Here is a 23,449-nt window from a genome sequence, read left to right as displayed (position 1 = left end):
TTTTAGAAATAAAAAAACCTAGCCTCCTTCTCCCCCCCCTTTCTTTTTGTAGTCATCTAGAAAGGCTCATCGCCCCAAATTGTGACTCACATTACGCCTCATCTGGGAGAGAGGGTACAGAAGCAATTCTGCCAAAGAAGCTAAAACACCATAATGGGATAATTGGTTACCTGCCAGAGTTGAGTTGCTGACAGCCAGCCATGCTAACTCGCACACATGTGATATTCATTGCTGAATATATATTGCATACACCTGAACATTGTCTATGAAATGGCACTCTCCCCCCCGCCCCCACAACACACCTCCAGTGCTGTTCCTAGAGCTCTCACGGTGCTAAAATAGAACTATGCCTTTTAAAGAAAAACGTCTTGCTGGCTTCAATCTGTCCTAAAGATTTAATTGATCCGAAGCTGCCTTTTTGGCTGAGTGGTGGAGGAATGTATTCTATGCACAGAGTGTTGCCTAGCTGCATAGGAAAAATGTTTCCTGTTCTAAAAGATTAGATTTCTGCCATTCTTACACACAGTAACACAATTGTAGGCTTTTTTCCTGCCCACAATTGAATCACTATGATTGTTTTATCGGTATTATTGTCAGGATTCTGGCAGGGGATCAATTGAATAGAAACCTGTATAATTAGACTTTGCAACCTCTGGACCTTCATTTATCCACAGACACCAGAAGCATGCACAGAACTTTTTTTTTTTCAGCTTTAGTGTCCAAACTTCTTCTTTCAACCTCCCCCCTAACGTTATCCTTGCAACAGCATTGTGAGGGAAGCTAACTGGGAAATGGTGATCAAGGATTTGAGTCTGAGATCTAATCTAGCATGATGTTTTAACCTCTGTGCCAAAGTGGTTTTATGTCTCTGACCCCGAACTATAAACAGGACCCACAGGCATGGGCAGGTCACACCCTGACATCATATGGCCCAGACAATTTTCTCTCTTTTTGTTTATTTTTTAATGGTTTTAAAATAGATCAAAACTACAACTAATCCAGAATGTTTTCTATATTTCATTAATGTATTAATGAATATTTATACCCCACCTACGAACTGAAGTTCTAGAGATGTCTTACAATACATTTAAAACACAATTAAACAGACAGTGATGCAAATGTTGAAATATACTAAAAAATAAAAAAAAATGTCCAGTAGCACCTTAGAGACCAACTAAGTTTGTTCTTGGTATAAGCTTTCATGTGCATGCACACTTCTTCAGATACAAATGTTGTTACAGCAGTACAAGGTGTACATAAGTCCTGTCCCCCCTGCCTTGTACTCAATGTTCCAACAAATGCCATTTTGTAGCTGAATCTCCTGGCTGTTGAAGCAGCTAAATGTTAGTGCCACCAAGTCTAGGAAGTCCTCACTGGGTGGCTCCTGCTGCTGCTATAGAGACTCCCACCGTGGTCAATCACTTCTGGGAAGCCCAGAAACGGGAGCTGACAACAGGCCTCAGGTGGCCTTAAAGGTAAAGGGACCCCTGACCATTAGGTCCAGTCGTGGCCAACTCTGGGGTTGCGCTCATCTCGCTTTACTGGCTGAGGGAGCCGGTGTACAGCTTCCGGGTCATGTGGCCAGCATGACTAAGCCGCTTCTGGCGAACCAGAGCAGCACACGGAAACGCCGTTTACCTTCCTGCCAGAGCGGTACCTATTTATCTACTTGCACTTTGACATGCTTTCGAACTGCTAGGTTGGCAGAAGCAGGGACCGAGCAACGAGAGCTCATCCCATCGCGGGGATTCAAACCCCCGACCTACTGATCGGCAAGTCCTAGGCTCTGTGGTTTAACTCACAGCGCCACCCGTGTTCCTTGATGACAACATTACACCTCCCCTATTGCTTTTCCCCAGCAATATTCAGAATCAGAAGCAGGACGCCTCTGGTCCTGAAGGCAATAAACAACCATCATGACAAGTAGTCATTGGTAGGCTTATCCTCAATCAATTTGTCTCACCCCCACATTTAAAGCTCAGTTGGAGGCCATCACCATATCTTACAGTAGCAAATTTCATCATTTATCTATGTGTTGTGTGAAGATGTGTTTCCTTTTGTATCTGCTGAATCTCCTACTCTAAGGAATCTATTTCTTGGGGTCGACACACAGCAGGGGAATAGATGACTTCCTCAAAATGCTTTCCATTGCAACATGCAAACAGTGTTGAATCATAGACACCCCCAGAGTCTTCATTTCCTAGGCTAATAACAGACTGCTGAATTACACAGAGCTGTATGGCATCTCTTAGGGTTTCGCTGAATGCTACAGTAGCAACATAATAAATAGGGTATCATATAAATGTAGTGTAAAAGGTGTTCCCCTAAGCCACTTAATTTCTAGTTCTGCAAGGGTCACAAGTGACTGTGATCATCCCAGTCCCATCTTTAAATCCTTAGAGCCAAACCCTCTATCTACCACGACACATTAGGAATGCAAGAATTTGGGAAGCTGCCTTATAAAAAAAGTGGCTAAACATGCTAATTTGGGTTTCACACAGTAGCTTATTTACCCCCACATTTCCACATCATTCTGCTCATTTTTATTTTTTAAAGTTGTCACGAAAACACACCAGAAAGTTTTTGTATGCAATTTTGCCTAGCATATACAGTGTCACAAAGCAATCGTCCTTAGTATAGCACATTTAAAAATGTTATTTCGACTATTGCATGCATTTTTACACACACTTTAGTATGTGAGGTTTTCTACACATAAGTTGGCTGGAGAACTACACTGCAAAATTCAGGGAAGTGCAAATTTCAAACGACATCTGTGCTTCGGTTTGAATGTTGTTTTGGGAACCGTGAACTAGATCGATCCAGATTTAAATGCGAACTGAATTGAATGTGTCACTTATGCAGAGCCAGACTGGTTTATATTTTTGACACTGGCTCTCTGGGGTTTCAGGCGGGTGTCTTTTCCAAGCCTTACCTGGAGATAAAAGGTAAAGGTAAAGGTACCCCTGCCCGTACGGGCCAGTCTTGACAGACTCTGGGGTTGTGCGCCCATCTCACTTAAGAGGCCAGGGGCCAGCGCTGTCCGGAGACACTTCCGGGTCACGTGGCCAGCGTGACATCGCTGCTCTGGCGAGCCAGAGCCGCACACGGAAACGCCGTTTACCTTCCCGCTGGTAAGCGGTCCCTATTTATCTACTTGCACCCGGAGGTGCTTTCGAACTGCTAGGTTGGCAGGCGCTGGGACCGAGCAGCGGGAGCGTACCCCGCCGCAGGGATTCGAACCGCCGACCTTTCGATCGGCAAGCCCTAGGCGCTGAGGTTTTAACCCACAGCGCCACCTACCAGGGATCAAACCTGGAACCCTTTACATGCAAGGCGTGTGTTCTGCCAATGAGGTACAATTCTCTTCCCTGCAGTTAGAACCAGGGGAGCAGACTGAGCAGGTGCACAGAACACCTGGCTATAGTCTTCCCACTACAGCAAAATGTAATCATTTCTACATTTGCATCTGTACATATAAATTAGCACGTGTCGTTTTTAAGCAAATCAATGTCCTATCAATTTATCGTTGCTTCCACTCAGTCTTGAGACATCTTGTCTGCTTCGGGTCCCACCAACACATAAACCACTCCTACTTTTGGGAAAGATTTTAGTAACTTTTGCAGAAGAGCCTGAAGCCAGTAGCTCCAGGAAGGGGGACAATTCATTCATCATAGTCTGCCTTAAATCAGGTTGGATAAAAATCAATGTTTTTTTTTAAAAAAAAGAAAAACAGATTTTTTTATTTAAATTGGGTTTTTTTTTTAATTTAAATTGATTAAATGGTGGAATCCATTCATTTCAGCAGGTCAGCTATGAGTAGAAGTTTGCTGGATCTGTGTTACTAATATAGCATTAACTGATTGCAGCTAAGCAACTGGTTAGAAATCTTCATCAACTGTTTTCCTTTTATTACTGAAATCAAAGGGACTAGAGACCTAATTTTTGAAAAAGCTTTGCATGTAGGAAGGTCCAGGTTAAATCCCAGCATCTCCAAGAAGGGCTGGGAATGTCTAAAGTTGTGGAGAGCCACTGTAGTCTATGTAGATAATATTCACTAGAATGATCAGTGGTCTGGCTCACTATAAGGCAACTTCCTATGTCCCCATGTTCTTCTTCTCACTGCTGCACAACTTGTTTGAGGTTGAATCCTGACAAGACAGAAGTACTGTTTTGGGGAAACAAGGGGCAGGCAGGTATGGAGGACTCTCTGGTCCTAAATGGGGTAACTGTGCCCCTGAAGGTGTGCAGCCTGGGGGTCATTTTGGACTCACAGCTGTCCATGGAGGAGCAGGTCAATTCTGTGTCCAGGGCAGCTGTCTACCAGCTCCATCTCGTATGCAGGCTGAGACCCTATCTGCCCGCAGACTGTCTCATCAGAGTGGTACATGCTCTAGTTATCTCCCGCTTGGACTACTACAATGTTCTCTGTGTGGGGCTACCTTTGAAGATGACCCAGAAACTACAACTAATCCAGAATGCGGCAACTAGACAGGTGACTGGGAGCTGCCGCCGAGACCATATAACAGCGGTCTTGAAAGACCTACACTGGCTCCCAGTACGTTTCTGAGCACAATTCAAAGTGTCAGTGCTGACCTTTCAAGCCCTAAATGGCCTCAGCCCTGTATACCTGAAGGAGCATCTCAATCCCCATCGTTCAACCTGGACACTGGGGTCCAGCGCCGAGGGCCTTCTGGTGGTTCCCTCACTGCAAGACGTGAAGTTACAGGGAACCAGTCAGAGGGCCTTCTATTGACACCTGCCCTGTGGAACGCCCTCCCATCAGATGTCAAGGAAATAAACAACTATCTGACTTGTAGAAGACATCTGAAGGCAACCCTGTTTAGGGATGTTTTTAATGTTATATGTTTTATCACATTTTTAATATTTTGTTGGAGGCCTCCCAGAGTGGCTGGGGAAACCCAGCCAAATGGGTGGGGCATTAATTATTATTATTATTATTATTATTATTATTATTATTATTATTGCCTTGATACACATGGCACACAAGCATTTAGAGATAAACATGATGCTTTTTCTTGTCATCCACCCAAGGCATCTCAAGAACTGTTCTGTATTAGTCTGACAGCAACTCACAGAAACAAAGAATGCAATACAAAATGCAACACTTCAAATCAGCACTGTATGCTTATAAATGCGATCATATGCTACTGTAAGCCCAATTACTGTGACGGCACTGTAGCAGCATAAATGATCCGCCACCCTTAAAACCTGCTCATGTTTTAAACCTGTCAATTATTTTATTTTGGTTTTATTTTAAACGCATCAAACTGTTGAAGGCTTGATTTTTCTGGAAGCTATTTTGAGGTGCACTTAAAATGAACCACGCCACATAGTAAGCATTGGCTGTGTTGTATCACGTTTTTCTCCAGCCTATGTTTGGCGCATTAACATTGCACCGCTGGGAATGGTTACATAAGCCCATCTCCTTTTGGCGGGGTGACCATCGTTCTTAACACCCTTGCTATTTACAACCCCTGAGTGGGCATCCATTTTTGATGCTTGGAAAGCCTCGTCCGATTATTGGCGGACAACTTTGCTCTGCCTGTGCAGGAGAGATGGACAGACATCACGTAAAACTGCTATCTTTTATCCAGGCAAATGACGTACGGTCCAGGTCCAGCTGTTTGCTGCATCGGTGAGACAAGACAAGTGGGACAGGAGGGGGGTCTATTGATTAGCAGATGATTCACGACAGGAGAGGAAAAGTTACCGTATTGGCCTGAATATAAGCCACACTTTTTACCCCCAAATTCCAACCGTGAAAAGTTAACATGCTGCTTAAATTCGCGACCTTACAAAAATTGGCTTTTACATTATCGCCGCTGAAACAGACATACGGTAAAACAGAACAAAAAAAAAAAAGTTTTATTGCCAATTTGGAAGCTTGAGACTGTTGTGGAATTAATTCTAATGTCATTCATAGCTTTCCCCGTATTCTACAGTGCAGTATTGGTTTTTTATTTACACTGACGGTGCTACGAACAGGTGTTTAACCCACTTGCGGGTCCTCTCCAGTATCCATAGGATTTTCTTATATATTTGCCATTTATGGGTGTGAGTGCCTGGGGGATTGTAGCAACTGAATAGCAATTTGCTGTTTTAGCGATTGTACAGTAACTTTTGTGGGCTTGCAAGATCAAAGGCTTAAATGGGAGTTACAATTCTACCAACTGCAATGACTTTCAGCCTGCAACCCAATTTTAAGGGAGCGGATTATATTTGGGTATTCTCCCCCCAAATATTTTTTTTAAGGTGCTGCTTATTGGCCGGTGTGGCTTATATTTGGGCCAATACGGTAACTGTCTATAGAGCACTTAATTAACTTACGGCATTCAATGTGGCAAAATGTGGTGATCAGCACCAGCAACAGGTTTGAGGGGGCCCTGTGCAAAATGGCCACTGGTGTTGCCCCCCCCCCTGTTAGCTAGTACTTGTGGACTTGTGGGACAGCACTCTGAGCAGTTCAAGGTGGTAGGTTTGGTCTAATTACCATTTTAATTTCCCAGAATCCCCCAGCCCTAAGGATGACTACATTTTGGTTTGCGCTTTGTTTCAGGAAGTGCAAATCAGGAAATATGCCTTTAGGTACAAACTGAATCAATTTTCTGCCCAATCCCTAGTTGCTGCCTTGGCTATCCCTGCCCTACAATAACCTTGATACATAATTTAAAGACTTTCTCTCTGTTTTTCAACAGTGCAATGTTACTTGATAGTTAACTGATACAGAATGGGTCCTCTTGGACTAATCTGAAGAGCAGAATTGGGGCGTTGCTAGGTTCTTAAAAGATTCAATGCACAAGCCCAGAGACAGACATTTGCATTAACATTGCACAGACTAATTGATATGTGCAGATGCAAATCTAGAATTTAAATGTCACAGGAGAGAAGACAAACCAACTAATTTCCCATCCATATCTTCAGATAAATTCTACATTTAATTTGCACCCCACCCAGATCAGTTCCTCTTCAATTTATTTACTCCCGGTTAATTTCCCAACAGATCCTTCTCCACATCCATTCTATTCTTCTTCAACAGCTCCCATTTGTTGGCCTCTCAAATTGTCCCTAGATAAAGTCAGCTCAAATTAATTTATTGATGTATCCCCCCAGCCTGCTGAGACCACCCACCTCACTCAATTTTCCTCACACTTCTTACCCACCCAGAAACTGTCAGGGCAGTTCAAGGTGGGTTCATGTGACATGGATGCCAAACCTTTTTCTAAGAATGCCCATAGCCAGACTCATGGAAAGATGGCATTTAGACCTCTGTTCATACAGAAGGTTTGTGGGCATTCTTTTTAAAGATGGTTTTAAACTGTATGTGTTCACATACACCTCTGCTGTCATACTTTCATGAAAAACTTTCTAGATTGGATTATTTCATTGCCCCTGACATTCATTTCTCTAAAGGCCCTTGTCCCAGAAATGTTATGGTCTTACTTACTAAGGAAAGCTGGCTATAACCCTTTCTCAGGTGAAAACAGGGACATCCTATTCCATAATAATTATAATTATGATAATTAATGAAATTACAATTATTTATACCCTGTCCATGTGACTGGATTGCCCCAGCCACTCTGGGCAGCTTCCAACATATATAAAAACATAATAAAACCTTAAACATTAACAAAAACTTCCCTATACAGAGCTGCCTTCAGATGTCTTCTAAAGGTGGTATAGTGACTTATCTCCTTGGTTCGGGGGTTGTGTGACTCCATACCCTCCAACATTTCTCCGATGAAAAGAGGGACATCCTAAGGAAAAGCGGGACATTCTGGGATCAAATCAGAAACCGGGATGGCTTCTGGAAATCCATGACTGTACCTGGAAAATAGGGACACTTGGAGGGTCTGTAACACTCGGTCACAATTCCCCACATTTTGTGGAATGGCTCAGTGTGGTATAGCATCTGCTTTGCACGCAGAAGGTCACAGGTTTAATCCTGGCATCTCTGGGTTGCTTTGGGAAAGACTTCCTGTCTGAAATCCAGGAAAGCTGCTGCCGGTCCGTCTGGATAATACTGAACTAGATGTACCCAATAGTCTGACTTGTTATAAGGCAGCCTCCAGTGTATGGGGACTAATTATCAGTTTGCATTTCTTAGTGCAGAAAGTGTTGTTCTGATGTGTAGAGATCTTTCCTATTCTAATTAATTCAAGAGGGTTCTGGAAGCTTCTCTGTGTGAAAGAAACAAGCAGAAGGTTCATGATGTTTGGGTTATTCCTTCAGAGAAGCCGAGTACAGCTGGCTTAAATTGGTTCTGTTATCTCTTCTGTCAAGTCATGTTGACTATAATATTACGGCCAGAAGGAGCCTGGTTTCACTCTTTCTATCTCTCTATCCTTTTGGTGTGGTGTTCTGTATATAGTGTTAAGGTTAAACTTATTGTAAGTTTAAGTTAAGTCTGCTGCAACTGGATTTCTTATGGACAGTGCCAGTCCTGAATGTATTGGATTTGTGACCATTATGCTCATTTGCCTTCAGTAGCAGTAAAGCTCTGCTGGATGAAATATTAATTGCCTCTGGTCTATTGTTTGGGAATTCTGCAACGTGTTTAAGTTTTTACTCTGCTAACTACACGCTGGAGTTCTACTCTGGATCAATATTGAGTAGAATTCCATGACACTAATGCCCTGGAGAGACATGATGTCACGGTCACTCCAGGAAATTAGAAAAAACCAGAGGCCTACCTCCTGGGAATAACAGATTTGGATATTCCACAAAAGAGGAAGGGTATCTTTTTATATGCGATGGCGGCAGCAAGAGTTTTGATCGCAGCAAAATGGAAGAGTAATGAAATCCCCTCTATACAAGATTGGATCCAAAAGCTGACAGAATATGCCAAATTAGATGGTTTATCAGAAAAAAACAAAGAATAAATCAAAACAGGAATTTGTTTCTAAATGGGAGGTTTTCAAAGAATATCTGAAAAATAAATATAGTAGTTTAAATTCTGTTGCAGCATTCGAGGAACTTCAGTAATAGTTGCTAGGTAGATAGAAGAAATTAGATTTGTTGAGAATAAGTTTAATTATGAAAAAAATGTGTATTGGCAATAAGTAATATGATTTTGAAATATGGAATAGACGGGAAGTTGGGTCTTTAGTGTTAAGACCAATAGATGTTTTATTGTTTGCCAAGAAAATTATGTGTCTATGGTTATATTTGTAATTTGTGTGTAATTTGGTATTTGTGTTTTTGTGTGTGTGTTTTTTCTTGTTGTATAAATAAATAATTTTTTTTAAAAAAAGAAATACAGCTTGAGGACCTGGGCAAGAGATGTTGGCGACAGTGGACCGTGCCAGGGAGTTGGGACCCCTAGCTGCTGCCCAAGGAGGCCAGAGGCTGACTCCGTGCCTGGTCACAGCTAATGATGAGTTACAGGAAAATAAGGGCAGATGGAGTGGGATGAGAATGCCAGCAACGATATTTCTAAGAAATGCTATTACGTTGCATGGGGCACGTCTCAGTGCAGAAAGGTCAACCGGCCAGAAGCACTTGCTGTTCGGAACTCAAAGACAAAACTCATCTTCCCACCTGACCCCCCTAAATGCCTCCACGTTGATGTGCCCTTTTGTTGAGGCTCACCTGATGGCTTCTTTCAACTGCATTGACTCCACTGCAGAAACAGCACAGAATCCTGGGAACTGTAGTTTAGCCCCCCACAGAGCTACAGTTCCCAGCACCCTTAACAAACTACAATTTCCAGGAGGGGAGAAAATGTGCTTTACATGTGTGATTACATGTGTGCAGGATTTTTTTTTTAAAAAAAAATGCTTCCTTTTTTCTGGAATGGCTCCCTTACCTTTAATAACCAAGACAACAAGAAATCCAGCCAATGAAGCTGTATCCACTGGTACATTGGGAACATTTTCTCCAAATCTCTGCCTGAAATTGGATGCATTTTGTTTGTTTGCGATCATCTACTCTGAAAACCGGCATCATTGTGTAGGATCAGGAAGGAGCTGTAATGCATGGGTGGCATCTACAGTGGTACCTCGTGTTACATACGCTTCAGGTTACAGACTCCACTAACCCAGAAATAGTACCTCAGGTTAAGAACTTTGCTTCAGAATGAGAACAGAAATCGTGCGGCAGCAGCGGGAGGCCCCAGTAGCTAAAGTGGTACCTCAGGTTAAGAACAGTTTCAGGTTAAGAATGGACCTCCAGAGCGAATTAAGCACTTAACCTGAGGTACCACTGTATAGGGAAAGGACTGCAGCTCAGGGACAAAGCCATGCTCCGATTCGAATGCTGACATCTCCGGTTTAAAAGGATCAAGTGGCAGGTGGTGTGAAAGGTTTTGTCTTCACCTCAGACCCTGGAGAGAGTCACTGATAAGTCAGAAAAAAAAACAATACTGAGCTAGGTGCAGAAATAAGCTGATGATATATAGCAGCTGATTTATGCAGAGCAAACCCCTTGAAGGAACAGGAGCAGGACACAACAGTTTTTTCCTGGGCAGTTGACAATCCTCTACAGAAGAGAGACAGACAGGTGGCCAGACAGCTGGGCATTAACATGCCCACCACAACTCTGCTGGTGCCTCTAGAAAGGTCCTGAGCTGCCCTCCTTGCAGCCAGTGGTGGAGGAAGACACTTGGGTGCCTGGGGCGGTGTGCCATGGGGCAGGGCGAGTTGCCCATAGGGGTGGGGTGCACCACAGGGCCTCCGGAGCCTAACTGCCTCCTCCCACTTTGCCACCCTACAGCTGGGGGGGGGAGGCAGCGGGCGGATCGTTTGGGCAGTGCAGAGCCTGCATGCGCCCAAGCCACCGCGTCTTTCCCAGGAGAGACGTGTGGCTCAGGCGCACTGCAGGCCCCGCAGTGAGTGCCTCCCGGCATTTTGTCATCCCCCTCAGTGGTGACACCCGGGGCAGCCCGCACCTACCGCACCCCCCTTCCTCAGCCCCTGCTTGCAGCCCATCCCCCAACAGTGGGCATTCAGTGAAGTCCCATCATGTGGACATCACTATCAAAGATATCAGAAGAGCCCTATGTTAGCCCTCTTGGCTTCCATGCTTGGAGACGGGAGGCGGGTGGTAGGCAGCAGAGGCAAGGCAGAGCAGTAGCAGGGCCAGAGTGCTTGTGGGTGAGGGCTGGGGATGAGCAGATGTCCCCACTTGCTCAGATGTGGGCCTTGTCAGAGTCCCAGCAATCCCAGCCCTTCACACCTGTTCTCTGCTGGTGGCACATTGTGGAATGCATCATTCGGATCTGTGCCAGTGTGCTTAAGGGAGGAGAGCAGCTGAGTTAAATGGCCCTGCTTTTGGGGTCCTTCTTAAAGACTCTGTTAGAACTTAACCCCTAACCATCCATCTTTCTCCCCTCCTTTTTTTTTGCATTTAATATTTGTTGATTTTTTAAGTACAGTGGTACCTTGGGTTACATACGCTTCAGGTTACAGACTCCGTTAACCCTGAAATAGTACCTTGGGTTAAGAACTTTGCTTCAGGATGAGAACAGAAATCGTACTCTGGCGGTGCAGCAGCAGCAGCTGGAGGCCTCATTAGCTAAAGTGGTGCTTCAGGTTAAGAACAGTTTCAGGTTAAGAATGGACCTCCGGAACAAATTAAGTACTTAACCCGAGGTACCACTGTATACATCACAATTATCATTCTCCATCAGAGATATACAGAAGAAGAAGAAAATACTCAAACGTTCAAAATGAAATAAAATTCTGTTTAAAAGTATTAAGACTTCCCTCCACCCGAACATGGGTCCTCTACAATTCTATATTAACTGCATATTGAATAACATCTAGTTCATATTTATCCAGTATGTCCATAAGTTATGTCACCTTGCAGGAGTCATTCAAGGCCTGCCAAAGATTCCAGATGTTCACAGTGATCTTTTAAGGATTGTCTGTATTTGTCCCATTCTGTGATAAATTTTTGGTCGTCATGATTCCTAACTTTCCTCATTAGTTTTGCCATCTCAGCGTACTCAAATAATTTTGTCTGCCATTCCATTTTTGGTGGTATATTATCTCCTTTCCAGCATTGGGCTGATAGCATTCTCACAGCTGTGGTTGCATACATAAATAACATCCTCAAATATTTTGGTATATCTACGCCTATAATACCTCGGAGAAAGGCTTCAGGTCTTTTTGGCGAAGGTTAATTTAAACTTCTTTTTTAGTTTGTTGTAAATCATATCCCAAAATCCCTCCCCCTCCTTTTCTTTTGGTAATATATTTGTGCTGAAGAAAAGTAGCTGCGCTCCCTCCAAATTGGAAGGCTGTCTCCACAAATAAGGCACACAGCCCTGCCCAGAAACCCCAGCAGCCCACACACCCTGCCAGCAAATGCAGGCAGACAAACATATAAATAAGCAAAGAAGATGGCACACAGTTCTGATTCTGCAGACAAGTCACCTGGTTTCCATCCCACTTAATGCAACGAAATACGACTCTGCCAGCCATCTCCTAATTGAAATTGCTGAAAACCAACCCGAGTCCCTTGGGAGCTGCCGGCACGCCGGCACTGACATCCCCTGGCTTGGCAAATAGGATCACGGGGAAATTCCAACAAAAGCTCTAAGTGAGCAGATCGCGTCCTTTCCCCCATCTAGCTCTGCGGACGTGGGAGAATTTCTGGGTCAGGCTGTTAGAAGAAGTCCAGGCTTCCTCTTGACGCTGATGGGTTTCAGTCGATGGGGACTCAACTCTCATTTTACCTTGCAAGTCCAATAACCTTTGGAGAAGCCTTTTCCAAGCTGCTGCCCTCCAGGTGTGGTTGGAAGGCAGCTCTCATCAGACCCAGCCAACAGGACCAGGGACCAGGGATTGAAAGCCATAGCAGCTTGGGGGAAGGCTGCTATAGTTTTTCACATCCCTAAATGCAATAAAACATCAAACATTAAAAACTTCCCTAAAACAGGGCTGCCTTCAGATGTCTTCTAAAAGTCAGGTAGCTGCTTATTTCCTTAACATCTGATGGGAGGGCGTTCCACAGGGCAGGTGCCACTACCGAGAAGGCCCTCTGCCTGGTTCCCTGTAACCTCACTTCTCGCAGGGAGGGAACCACCAGAAGGCCCTCGGAGCTGGACCTCAGGGTCCGGGCTGAACAATGTAGGTGGAGACACTCCTTCAGGTATACAAGGCTGAGGCCGTTTAGGGCTTTAAAGCTCAGCACCAGCATTTTGAACTGTGCTCAGAAACATACTGGGAGTCAAAGTAGGTCTTTCAGGACCAGAGTTACTGGTATATGGTCTTGGCGCCAGTCACCAGTCTAGCTGCTGCATTCTGGATTAACTGTAGTTTCCGGGTCACCTTCAAAGATAGCCCCACATAGAGCGGGGCATGTGAATACTTGCCAGTGTTGTGGGATGTGCAGCCGCATATGCTGCCAGCACAGAGATGGGGAATGTGTGCTCCTCTAGATGTGGTTGGACTCCAGCTCCCACCATTCCCAACTACTGGCAATGCTGCTTTGAGGCTGATGAGAGCTCAACGATAAGTCCCCCATCCCTGCCTTAGCATCTTACAGGTGGTGATTGGGACATGCTTGCAACATTCCCATTCTAATAATAAGGTTCTCATCATAAGCCACACACCCAGGACCAGCATCAGGAATCAGCGTGGTTGAGCATCTGCCATGCCATCCCTCCAGTTAGTGTTCCACTGCTAATCCATCCCCCTGCTGCTACTTCTCCTGTTGCTGCTTGCTCACCCTCCCTCTTCAAGCAAGCAGCAAGAGGAGCATAAAAAAGTGAAAATATAATAATAATAATAATAATAATAATAATAATAATAATAATAATACCCCACCCATCTGGCTAGGTTTCCCCAGCCACTCCGGGCAGCTCTCAACACAATATTAAAAACACAATAAAACATCAAACATTAAAAACTCCCCTAAACAGGACTGCCTTCAGATGCCTTCTAAAAGTCAGGTAGTTGATTATTTCCTTGACATCTGATGGGAAGGCATTCCACAGGGCGGGCGCCACTACCAAAAAGGCCCTCTGCCTGGTTCCCTGTAACCTTGCTTCTTGCAGTGAGGGAACTGCCAGAAGGCCCTCAGAGCTAGACCTCAGTGTCCGGGCTAAACAATGGTGGTGGAGACGCTCCTTCAGATATACTGGACCGAGGCCATTAGGGCTTTAAAGGTCAGCACCAACACCTTGAATTGTACTTGGAAACATACTGGGAGCCAATGTAGATAGCCATATCTTTGTCGTTTCTCTCTCTGGGAGGGGATGGTAGTAAGGAATGGATTGTGTCCATAGCAGAAGAGCGGCAATGACGGTGAAAGGACCTAGAGACCAAGTGAGATGAATTAAGGTGGAATGAGTATGTGTTTTAGAGACAGCTAGGAGGTGGGTGATGTTGTGGCCCCCTTCAGATACTTGAAGGGCTGTTGTGATGACAGAGCAAATTGATTTTCCATTGATCCAGAAGGCAGGACTTGAACCAACACATTCCACTCACAACAAAGGGGATTTCAATGAAACAACAGGGAGAATTTCATAGCACGAGCTGCAGCACAGGGGTGGAAAACCTTTTCCACCCTGAAGGCCACATTCCATTCATTGCAAGCTTCTGGGGGCCACAAGTGTGCACTAGGGCCAGAGGCAAAAGCAGGTGGACCAACAAATGTGAGTTTTACCACCTTTTTGCATAGTAGGCTGGTTTCTTCACACACACCCTTCTCTCCTCTATCCAGGCAAGCAAGAAGCATTGCCAGAGTACAGAAGCATATTCCAGTCAGGTAAAAACACCTGAAAAAAGGTGTGAAGCGAGGCTGGCAAAGGTGTGTGAGAGCAAGGGTGGAAGTAGGCCTGGGGGAATTGCCAAAGGCCAGATAGAGAGTACCAACCTTGTGGCTCCCCACCCTTGGGAGCCAGTGTGGCATAATGGTTAGAGTGTTGGACTAAGGACCTGGGAGAGCAGGGTTCGAATCCCCACGAGGCAGCCTTGGGCCAGTCACCATGTCTTTGCCTAACCTAAGTCACAGCCTTGTTGTGAGGATGAAATGGGGAGGAGAAGAACCATGTACACCACCTTGAGCTTCTTGGAAGGAGAAGAAGACATAGTATATAAATGTAAGAAAATAAGATTGCATCAGAAATCTTTTCTTTGGACTTTTTAAAGCAGGTGATGGATTACCACCAATCAGAGAAGCCGTAGCAGCAGATTTCCTGACCTAGATGATCTTTGAGGTCCTGTTTAGCTCCATGATTCTATGAAGGAACGAAGCCCGCAGGAACGTACCTTGTCCAAGGGCCGCCCCCCAAGCTTCAAACTGGCATCACCCACCTTCTCCACTGTTAAAAAATGCTGAAAGCCCTTCTCCAAATGCCATATCCATTGATTATGCAGTGAATTAAAAGCCAAGAGCATGTTTGTCATTTCCAGTTAAAGATATAACAGAGAAACATATTTGCTCACACAAGATAGCCCTGGAATATGTTATCAACACTTGGTGAAGTGGCCAGATGTACCTTCTTCACAGTTCCAATGAACAGGCATTTATCTGGATGTAACTAGGGGCCTCAAGATGCATTCACCCAACCACTCGGTTATCTTAGACTTCTCCAACCCCTGGGAATGGACCTGAATCCTGAAAAGGGGGCACAACTACCAACGCACACTCAGAAAATTTGAACACAGCACTCCTCAAAGGAGTCCTAATAAGCAGGAAATGATTGTGGGCATATTTCCAGTATTGTTTGCAGTTCCCTAAACTAGGGATGAGGGAATCTGTGGCCCCCGCAGCCAACACGGTCAATGATTGGCCACATGTTCCCCATCGCCACCTTAGCCCCTTTGCCAACAGAACGTGTGAACATACCAACAGCACTTATTTTTGTGTGTGGATTAATCTTGAAATCAAGGGTACAACAGAGTGTTGCACCACAACTTGCATCGCTGGTCATGCTGGCTGGAGCTGATGGGAGCCAGAAAACCAACATTAGAAGGGAACAATGTTGGCTACCCTTGCTCCAAAGGTTGAAAAATGAAGGAAACCCAGGGGGAAAAGCTTGCAAAATATGCATGTTCTACCCAACGCTGCCAGCCTTCAAATGCTTTTCCCACCCAAAAGCGCAAATCCGATTTAAGACTTCCAGCAGTCCAAAGTTCATTGTTTTAGTGTGTTTCTTTCAAAGGGATGAAAAAAAAGAAAAACCCTGATCCATGAATTTAGTCAGCGGTTGCTGCTTGTTCTTCTTTCTCAGCCCCTTTATATATATATAAAAGAGCCATTATTTTCCCTCATCTCTTTTTCTTCCCAGTACAGGAGTAGAAATAAGCAGCAAACTCCCACACAGAAACTAACAGTTCTGCTGGTCCTGTTATTGCTATTTCCACGCTTAGCTTTCTGGCAACTAGAAATCGCTGTGCCACACAGAGCAGCCAACTTAAAAGATCCAAAAGACAGACTCCTTTTATTTAAAATATTGCAATAAAAAAGTCAATGCACCACATCTAATTTAAAGTTATTAAATAGGCTCAGGGCAGCTGGTAGAATTTCCAATCCATCAGACAGGGAGGAGAAATTCCAAAATGTCACAGGGTTCAGGTACATGGTGTGCCATGCCTGGTTGCCTGGTCCACAACCATCTCAGAGAGGGGATCTTTCAGACCCTAAAGAAGAGACCCTAAATAAAAGGTGGGCGTGTTCCCCCTCCCCCTGCGCCATATCAATATGAGAGTAGATTCAGAGACAACTCAGCACTTGATCACAGACTGCCATTCATAATAGTTCAGCAATAAAAACGAGCAAAACAACCTGAACTTCAGTCTTTCCCCACCAGCTTATTACATTCTAGCATGATTTTTTCTTTGCGCATTCCAAAATAAAATAATAATAATAATAATCTACAGATGTGTACGTACATTACAGCAGTCCATCGTGGGTGCCAATCTGATTAAGAGTTCCCCAGCCAACAGGAGCTAGATATACCCTGGGAAGGCAGAGATCTGTTTCCTTCTCCACTTACGAGAACTTGCTTTTTCCCTGCTGCCTCCAGAACAGATCTTTCCGTAGGTGCTGAAGTTGAGCAGAGCTTATTGCCTACGTAACCCACTTACTCTCAGCTGGGGAGCCTATCAGACCTACTCAGGCAGCTCCAGTTCTCCTCTTGCTTTTTAATTTCTCTCTCTCTCTCTCTCTTTCCCCAGCTTGTTTTACAGCAACTCCCCTCGCTTCTAACACCCTTTAAATACTTAAAGAGACAGGCAGCCCAGTTGGCATTAGAGAGCTCTTTGTGCCATAGAAACACAATCAAGAACAAACAGTACCCAGCTCGACATAGAATGGCCAATTCCACAGGTCTCTAGCAAGTGCCCAAATTATATTGTCGGTTGCCAGTGCTTGATCAGACACCAGAAAAAGAACCAGGAGGGGGGTGCCTCAAATATGAATAGCTGTATTGGTCCCAGGGTATTGTATGAAGACACATGATGCAGTGACCTTACTGAAACTAAGCAAATATGCATCTGGCAAGGTCTTAGAGAGGAGCTGGCCTGCAGACTCAAACCCTCCAATAGTCCCTATTTTCTAGGGACAGTCCTGGATTTACAGAAGCTGTTCCAGTTTCTCATTTGATCCCGGAACGTCCCGCTTTTCCTTAGGACACCCCTATTTTCATCAGAGAAATGTTGGAGGGGATGAAGTTATGCAAACCCCTAAGCCAAGGAGATAAGTAGCTATACAATCCTTAGAAGGCATCTGAAGGCAACCTTGTACAGAGAAGGTTTTTTATGTTTAATGTTTTAATATGTTTTTTTACATATGTTGGAAGCTGCCCAGAGTGGCTTGGGCAACACAGTCAGATGGGCCAGGTATAAATAATAAAATTATTATTGTTGTTGTTGTTGTTGTTGTTGTTGTTGTACCTCTGGTTACGTACTTAATTTGTTCCAGAGGTCCGTTCTTAACCTGAAACTGTTCTTAACCTGAAGCACCACTTTAGCTAATGGGGCCTCCTGCTGCTGCCACGCCGCCGGAGCACGATTTCTGTTCTCTTTTTAAAAAAATAATAATAATATTTATTATCTTTTCCAACAGTTTAAACACTACAAAGAATGAAAACCATACAATACAACACAATACAATACAATACAAAAAAAACACAAAAAACCACTAACATTAAACTAACAAAACAAAACAAACACAATTTAAAACACATCTAATAGTTTCAATATCTTATCTTTCATTCCCTTATTTCCGTGACCTCCTCACACCTCCCTTTTTGTATTCCACTTCTATTAATTCTTTCAGCAATTCCTTTCCATCTTCCTCTATTTTTAATCCTATAATTATCTTAACACATTCTAACCTTATTTTCCCTTTAATACTCTATTAATCTATTTGTCCTTAATTCCTTATAACATTTCTGCTAAAGCCATATAACTTCATTCCAACATTTTTCTAACATTCATTAATTGAATGTTGCAGTGATTTTTAGGAAGTCATTAGTTTGCACCAGGCGTCCTATTGGGAAGACCCAGTTCTCTGAGTGCATGTTCTGGAAGTTGGGCAATAGGGGCAGTACAGGATTCCTTTTGGTGTACCGACCTCCCCGCTGCACCAAGGATTCCCTGCCCGAGCTGCTTCAGGTTGTGGCGGATGTTCTCCTGGAGACGCCTACTTTGGTTGTCCTAGGGGATTTTAATATCCATGCCGACACGACCTTACAAGGGGCCGCTCGGGACTTCGTGGAAAGCATGGCCTCCATGGGGCTGTCCCTGAATAAGTTTGGCCCAACCCATAGCCGCGGACATGCCTTGGACCTGGTATTTACCTCTACGGATGTTGGTGACCTGACACTAACTAAAAGTGAAACAAAAGAAGTGCCATGGTCAGATCACTTCCTGGTGCAACTGGACTTCTCTGCAACCCTTCCCCTCTGCAGGGAGGTGGGACCGATTCGGATGGTCCGCCCCCGCCACTTAATGGATCCAAATGGTTTCCAGAGAGTGGTAAGGGGTGCTTTATCCCATGTTGATGGCCTTTCAGCTGATTCCCTGGTGGCCCGCTGGAATGTGGGGTTAACCAGGGCTATTGACTGTTTGGCTCCGAAGCGCCCTCTCCGATTGCATGGAGCCCGGAGAGCCCCGTGGTTTTCCACGGATCTGAGGGCAATGAAACAATCGTTGAGACGGCTAGAGTGCCGGTGGCGGATAACTCATTCTGAAGCTGACCGGACACAGGTTAGAGCTCAATGTCAAGCCTACCAAGTGACGGTAGCGACGGTGAAGAAGACCTTCTTCACCGCCTCTATTGCATCTGCAGAAAACAGCAGCAGGAGACTTTTTCAGGTGGTCCGCAATTTAGCGGAACCACCTGCTACATCGGGGCCCAGTACGGGCCACATGATCTCCTGCAATGATTTTGCAAAGTTTTTTGCAGATAGAGTCGCTCAGATTCGGGAAGAGGTAGACGCCACCGTGGGAGCAGGGCCGGGGCGGGAGAGTGCTAGAGTCTAGTCAAATTGCATGGGATCAATTCCAATCTGTTACCTCCGAGGATGTGGACAGACTGCTTGGACGAGTGAAACCAACCACCTGTCTCCTTGATCCTTGCCCATCCTGGCTTATAAAAGCTAGCCGGGAAGGACTGGGCGATGGGCTTCGTGGGGTGGTGAATGCTTCCCTCCGTGAGGGAGCCTTCCCAGACCCACTGAAAGAGGCGGTTATCAAACCACTTCTTAAAAAACCATCTTTAGATGCGGCCACGATGGCCAACTATCGCCCAGTCTCAAATCTTCCATTCTTGGGCAAGGTGATTGAGCGAGTGGTTGCTGAACAACTCCAGGCACGCCTGGAAGAAGCGGACCATTTGGATCCCTTCCAGTCGGGATTCAGGCCTCATCATGGGACTGAAACTGCCTTGGTCGCACTGGTTGATGATCTCCGGCGGGCTAGGGACAAAGGTGAGAGCTGTTTCCTAGTTCTGCTGGATCTCTCAGCGGCGTTTGATACCATCGACCATAACATCCTTCTGGACCGTCTTGAGGGGCTGGGAGCTGGGGGCACTGTCATACAGTGGTTCCGCTCCTTCCTCCTGGGCCATGTTCAGAAAGTGGTGGTGGGGGATGAGTGTTCAGACCCCTGGGCTCTCACTTGTGGGGTGCCTCAGGGTTCTGTCCTCTCCCCCATGCTTTTCAACATCTACATGCAGCCGCTGGGAGAGATCATCAGGGGGTTTGGGCTGGGTGTTCATCAGTATGCGGATGATACCCAGCTCTACCTCTCTTTCAAATCAGAACCAGTGAAGGCGGTGACAGTCCTGTGTGAGTGTCTGGAGGCGGTTGGAGGATGGATGGCGGCTAACAGATTGAGACTGAATCCTGACAAGACAGAAGTACTGTTTCTGGGGGACAGGAGGCAGGCAGGTGTGGAGGACTCCCTGGTCCTGAATGGGGTAACTGTGCCCCTGCAGGACCAGGTGCGCAGCCTGGGAGTCATTTTGGACTCACAGCTGTCCATGGAGGCACAGGTTAAATCCGTGTCCAGGGCAGCTGTCTACGAGCTCCATCTGGTACGCAGGCTGAGACCCTATCTGCCTGTGGACTGCCTCGCCAGAGTGGTGCATGCTCTGGTTATCTCCCGCTTGGACTACTGCAATGCACTCTACGTGGGGCTACCTTTGAAGGTGACCCGGAAACTACAACTAATCCAGAATGCAGCAGCCAGACTGGTGACAGGGAGCGGCCGCCGAGACCATATAACACCGGTCTTGAAAGACCTACATTGGCTCCCAGTATGTTTCCGAGCACAATTCAAAGTGTTGGTGCTGACCTTTAAAGCCCTAAACGGCCTCGGTCCAGTATACCTGAAGGAGCGTCTTCACCCCCATTGTTCTACCCGGACACTGAGGTCCAGCACCGAGGGCCTTCTGGCGGTTCTCTCACTGCGAGAAGCCAAGTTACAGGGAACCAGGCAGAGGGCCTTCTCGGTAGTGGCGCCCTCCCTGTGGAATGCCCTCCCACCAGATGTCAAAGAGAACAACAACTACCAGACTTTTAGAAGACATCTGAAGGCAGCCCTGTTTAGGGGTGCTTTTAATGTTTGATGTATCATAGTATTTTAATATTCTTTTGGAAGCCGCCCAGAGTGGCTGGGGAGGCCCAGACAGATGGGCGGGGTATAAATAATAAATTATTATTATTATTATTATTAGTATTATTATTATTATTATTATTATTTTGCAGTATTTCCGTAAATAGTCTTTAAACTTTTTCCAGTCTTCTTCCACCAACTCTTCTCCCTGGTCTCGGATTCTGCCAGTCATTTCCGCCAATTCCATGTAGTCCATCAACTTCATCTGCCATTCTTCCCGGGTGGGTAGATCTTGTGTCTTCCAATATTTTGCGATGAGTATTCTTGTTGCTGTTTTTGCATACATAAAAAATGTTCTATCCTTCTTTGACACCAGTTGGCCGACCATGCCCAGGAGAAAGGCCTCTGGTTTCTTCAGGAAGGTATATTTAAATACCTTTTTTATTTCATTATTAATTATCTCCCAGAATGTCTTAATCCTTGGGCATGTCCACCAAAGGTGAAAGAATGTACCTTCAGTCTCGTTACATTTCCAGCATTTATTATCAGGCAAATGGTAAATTTTTGCAAGCTTGACTGGTGTCATGTACCACCTGTAAATCATTTTCATTAAGTTTTCTCTTCATTACATGCCGTAAATTTCATACCTGTGGTCCATAACTGTTCCCAGTCAGCCAGCATTATGTTATGTCCAACATCTTGTGCCCATTTAATCATAACTGATTTCACCATTTCATCCTGAGTGTTCCATCTCAGCAACAAGTTATACATTCTTGACAAATGCTTAGTTTTTGGATCAAACAATTCTGTTTCCAATTTTGATTTTTCCACCTGGAAGCCAACTTTTTTGTCCAAATTGTATGCCTCCATTATTTGGTAATAATGAAGCCAATCTCGCACTTTATTTTTCAATTTTTCAAAGCTCTGCAATTTTATTCTGTCTCCATCTTGTTCCAAAATTTCCCAATATTTCGGCCGTTTGGCCTCCATATTGAGTTTTTTCTGTGCCTTCACTTCCATTGGTGACAACCATCTTGGGGTTTTCTTTTCTAACAAATCCTTATATCTTATCCACACATTAAACAATGCTTTTCTATCAATATGATATTTAAACGCTTTGTGTGCTTTTACCTTATCATACCACAAATATGCATGCCAACCAAATACATTATTAAAACCTTCTAAATCCAACACGTCAATGTTTTCAAGAAGCAGCCATTGTCTCAGCCAGCAAAAAGCAGCTGATTCATAATATAGTTTAAGGTCTGGCAGGGCAAATCCACCTCTTTCTTTAGCATCAGTTAATATCTTAAATTTTATTTGAGGCTTCTTGCCCTGCCAAACAAATCTGGAAATATCTTTCTGCCACTTCTTGAAACAATCCATCTTATCCAAAATTTGCAATGTTTGAAAGAAAAACAACATCCTTTGCAGCACATTCATTTTTATCACAGCAATTCGGCCTAGCAATGATAACTTCAAGTTTGTCCATATTTCGAAATCCTTTTTCACTTCAAGTTTGTCCAACATTTTTCATAATTATCCTTAAATAAATTCACATTTTTGGCTGTCATATTTACCCCATAATATTTCACTTTCTTAACCAATGTTAATCCTCTCTCCTGAAACTTTTCTCTCTCATTTACAGTTAAATTTTTCTCTAAAACCTTAGTTTTCATCTTGTTCAACTTAAAACCTGCTACCTGTCCAAATTCTTGAATCAGTTCCAATACCCTTTTAGTACTAGATCCTGGCTCCTGTAAAGTCAACACTAAGTCATCAGCAAATGCTTTCAGTTTGTACTGTTTAACTCCCACTTGTATACCTTTAACCTCTTGGTCCTTTCTAATCATATTTAACAAAACCTCAAGGACCGATATAAAGACCAATGGAGAGATTGGGCAACCTTGTCGTGTCCCTTTCTCAATCTTGAATTCTTCTGTCACATTGTTCACAATTAATTTTGCCTTTTGTTCTGAGTAAATTGCACCTATACCATTTTCAAAACCTTGGCCTACCCACATCCCCTGTAGATTCTTCTTCATAAAACTCCATGAGATGTTGTCAAAGGCTTTCTCTGCATCCACAAATATCAGAACTGCCTTGGTATTGATATTCACTTGTAATTTTTCTAGAATATTAATTATATTCCTCATGTTGTCAGACAAGTGTCTACCCGGGAGAAAGCCCGCTTGGTCTTTATGAATTTCTTCAACTAGAACCTTTTTTAGTCTTTTAGCCAAAATATCTGCAAAAATTTTATAATCCACATTAAGCAGTGATATGGGGTGGTAGTTTTTAAGCTGTGTCTTTTCAGTCTCTGTTTTTGGTATAAGTGTAATGTAAGCTTCCTTCCACGACTCTGGTGGCTTTCTCCCTTCCAAAATTTCATTACAGACTTCCTTCAATGGTTGTAT

At 44.4% G+C, this 23,449-nt stretch overlaps 1 protein-coding gene across 1 annotated transcript in view; it reads right to left on the bottom strand.

Moving 5' to 3' along the window:
* Nucleotides 1-17,279, bottom strand: part of NRGN (neurogranin) — a 50,685-nt gene extending 33,406 nt beyond the window's left edge. The window contains exon 1 of the mRNA XM_079955311.1: nt 16,863-17,279. Within this exon, the coding sequence (XP_079811437.1) occupies nt 16,863-16,877 (15 nt within the window). The 5' untranslated portion in view covers nt 16,878-17,279. The remainder of the gene's footprint in view (nt 1-16,862) is intronic.
* Nucleotides 17,280-23,449: the final 6,170 nt, after the last annotated feature.

This window comes from Podarcis cretensis (assembly GCF_951804945.1).
Source record: "Podarcis cretensis genome assembly, chromosome: 15".
Lineage (NCBI taxonomy): Eukaryota > Metazoa > Chordata > Lepidosauria > Squamata > Lacertidae > Podarcis > Podarcis cretensis.
This window is presented reverse-complemented; position numbering and strand designations above follow the sequence as displayed.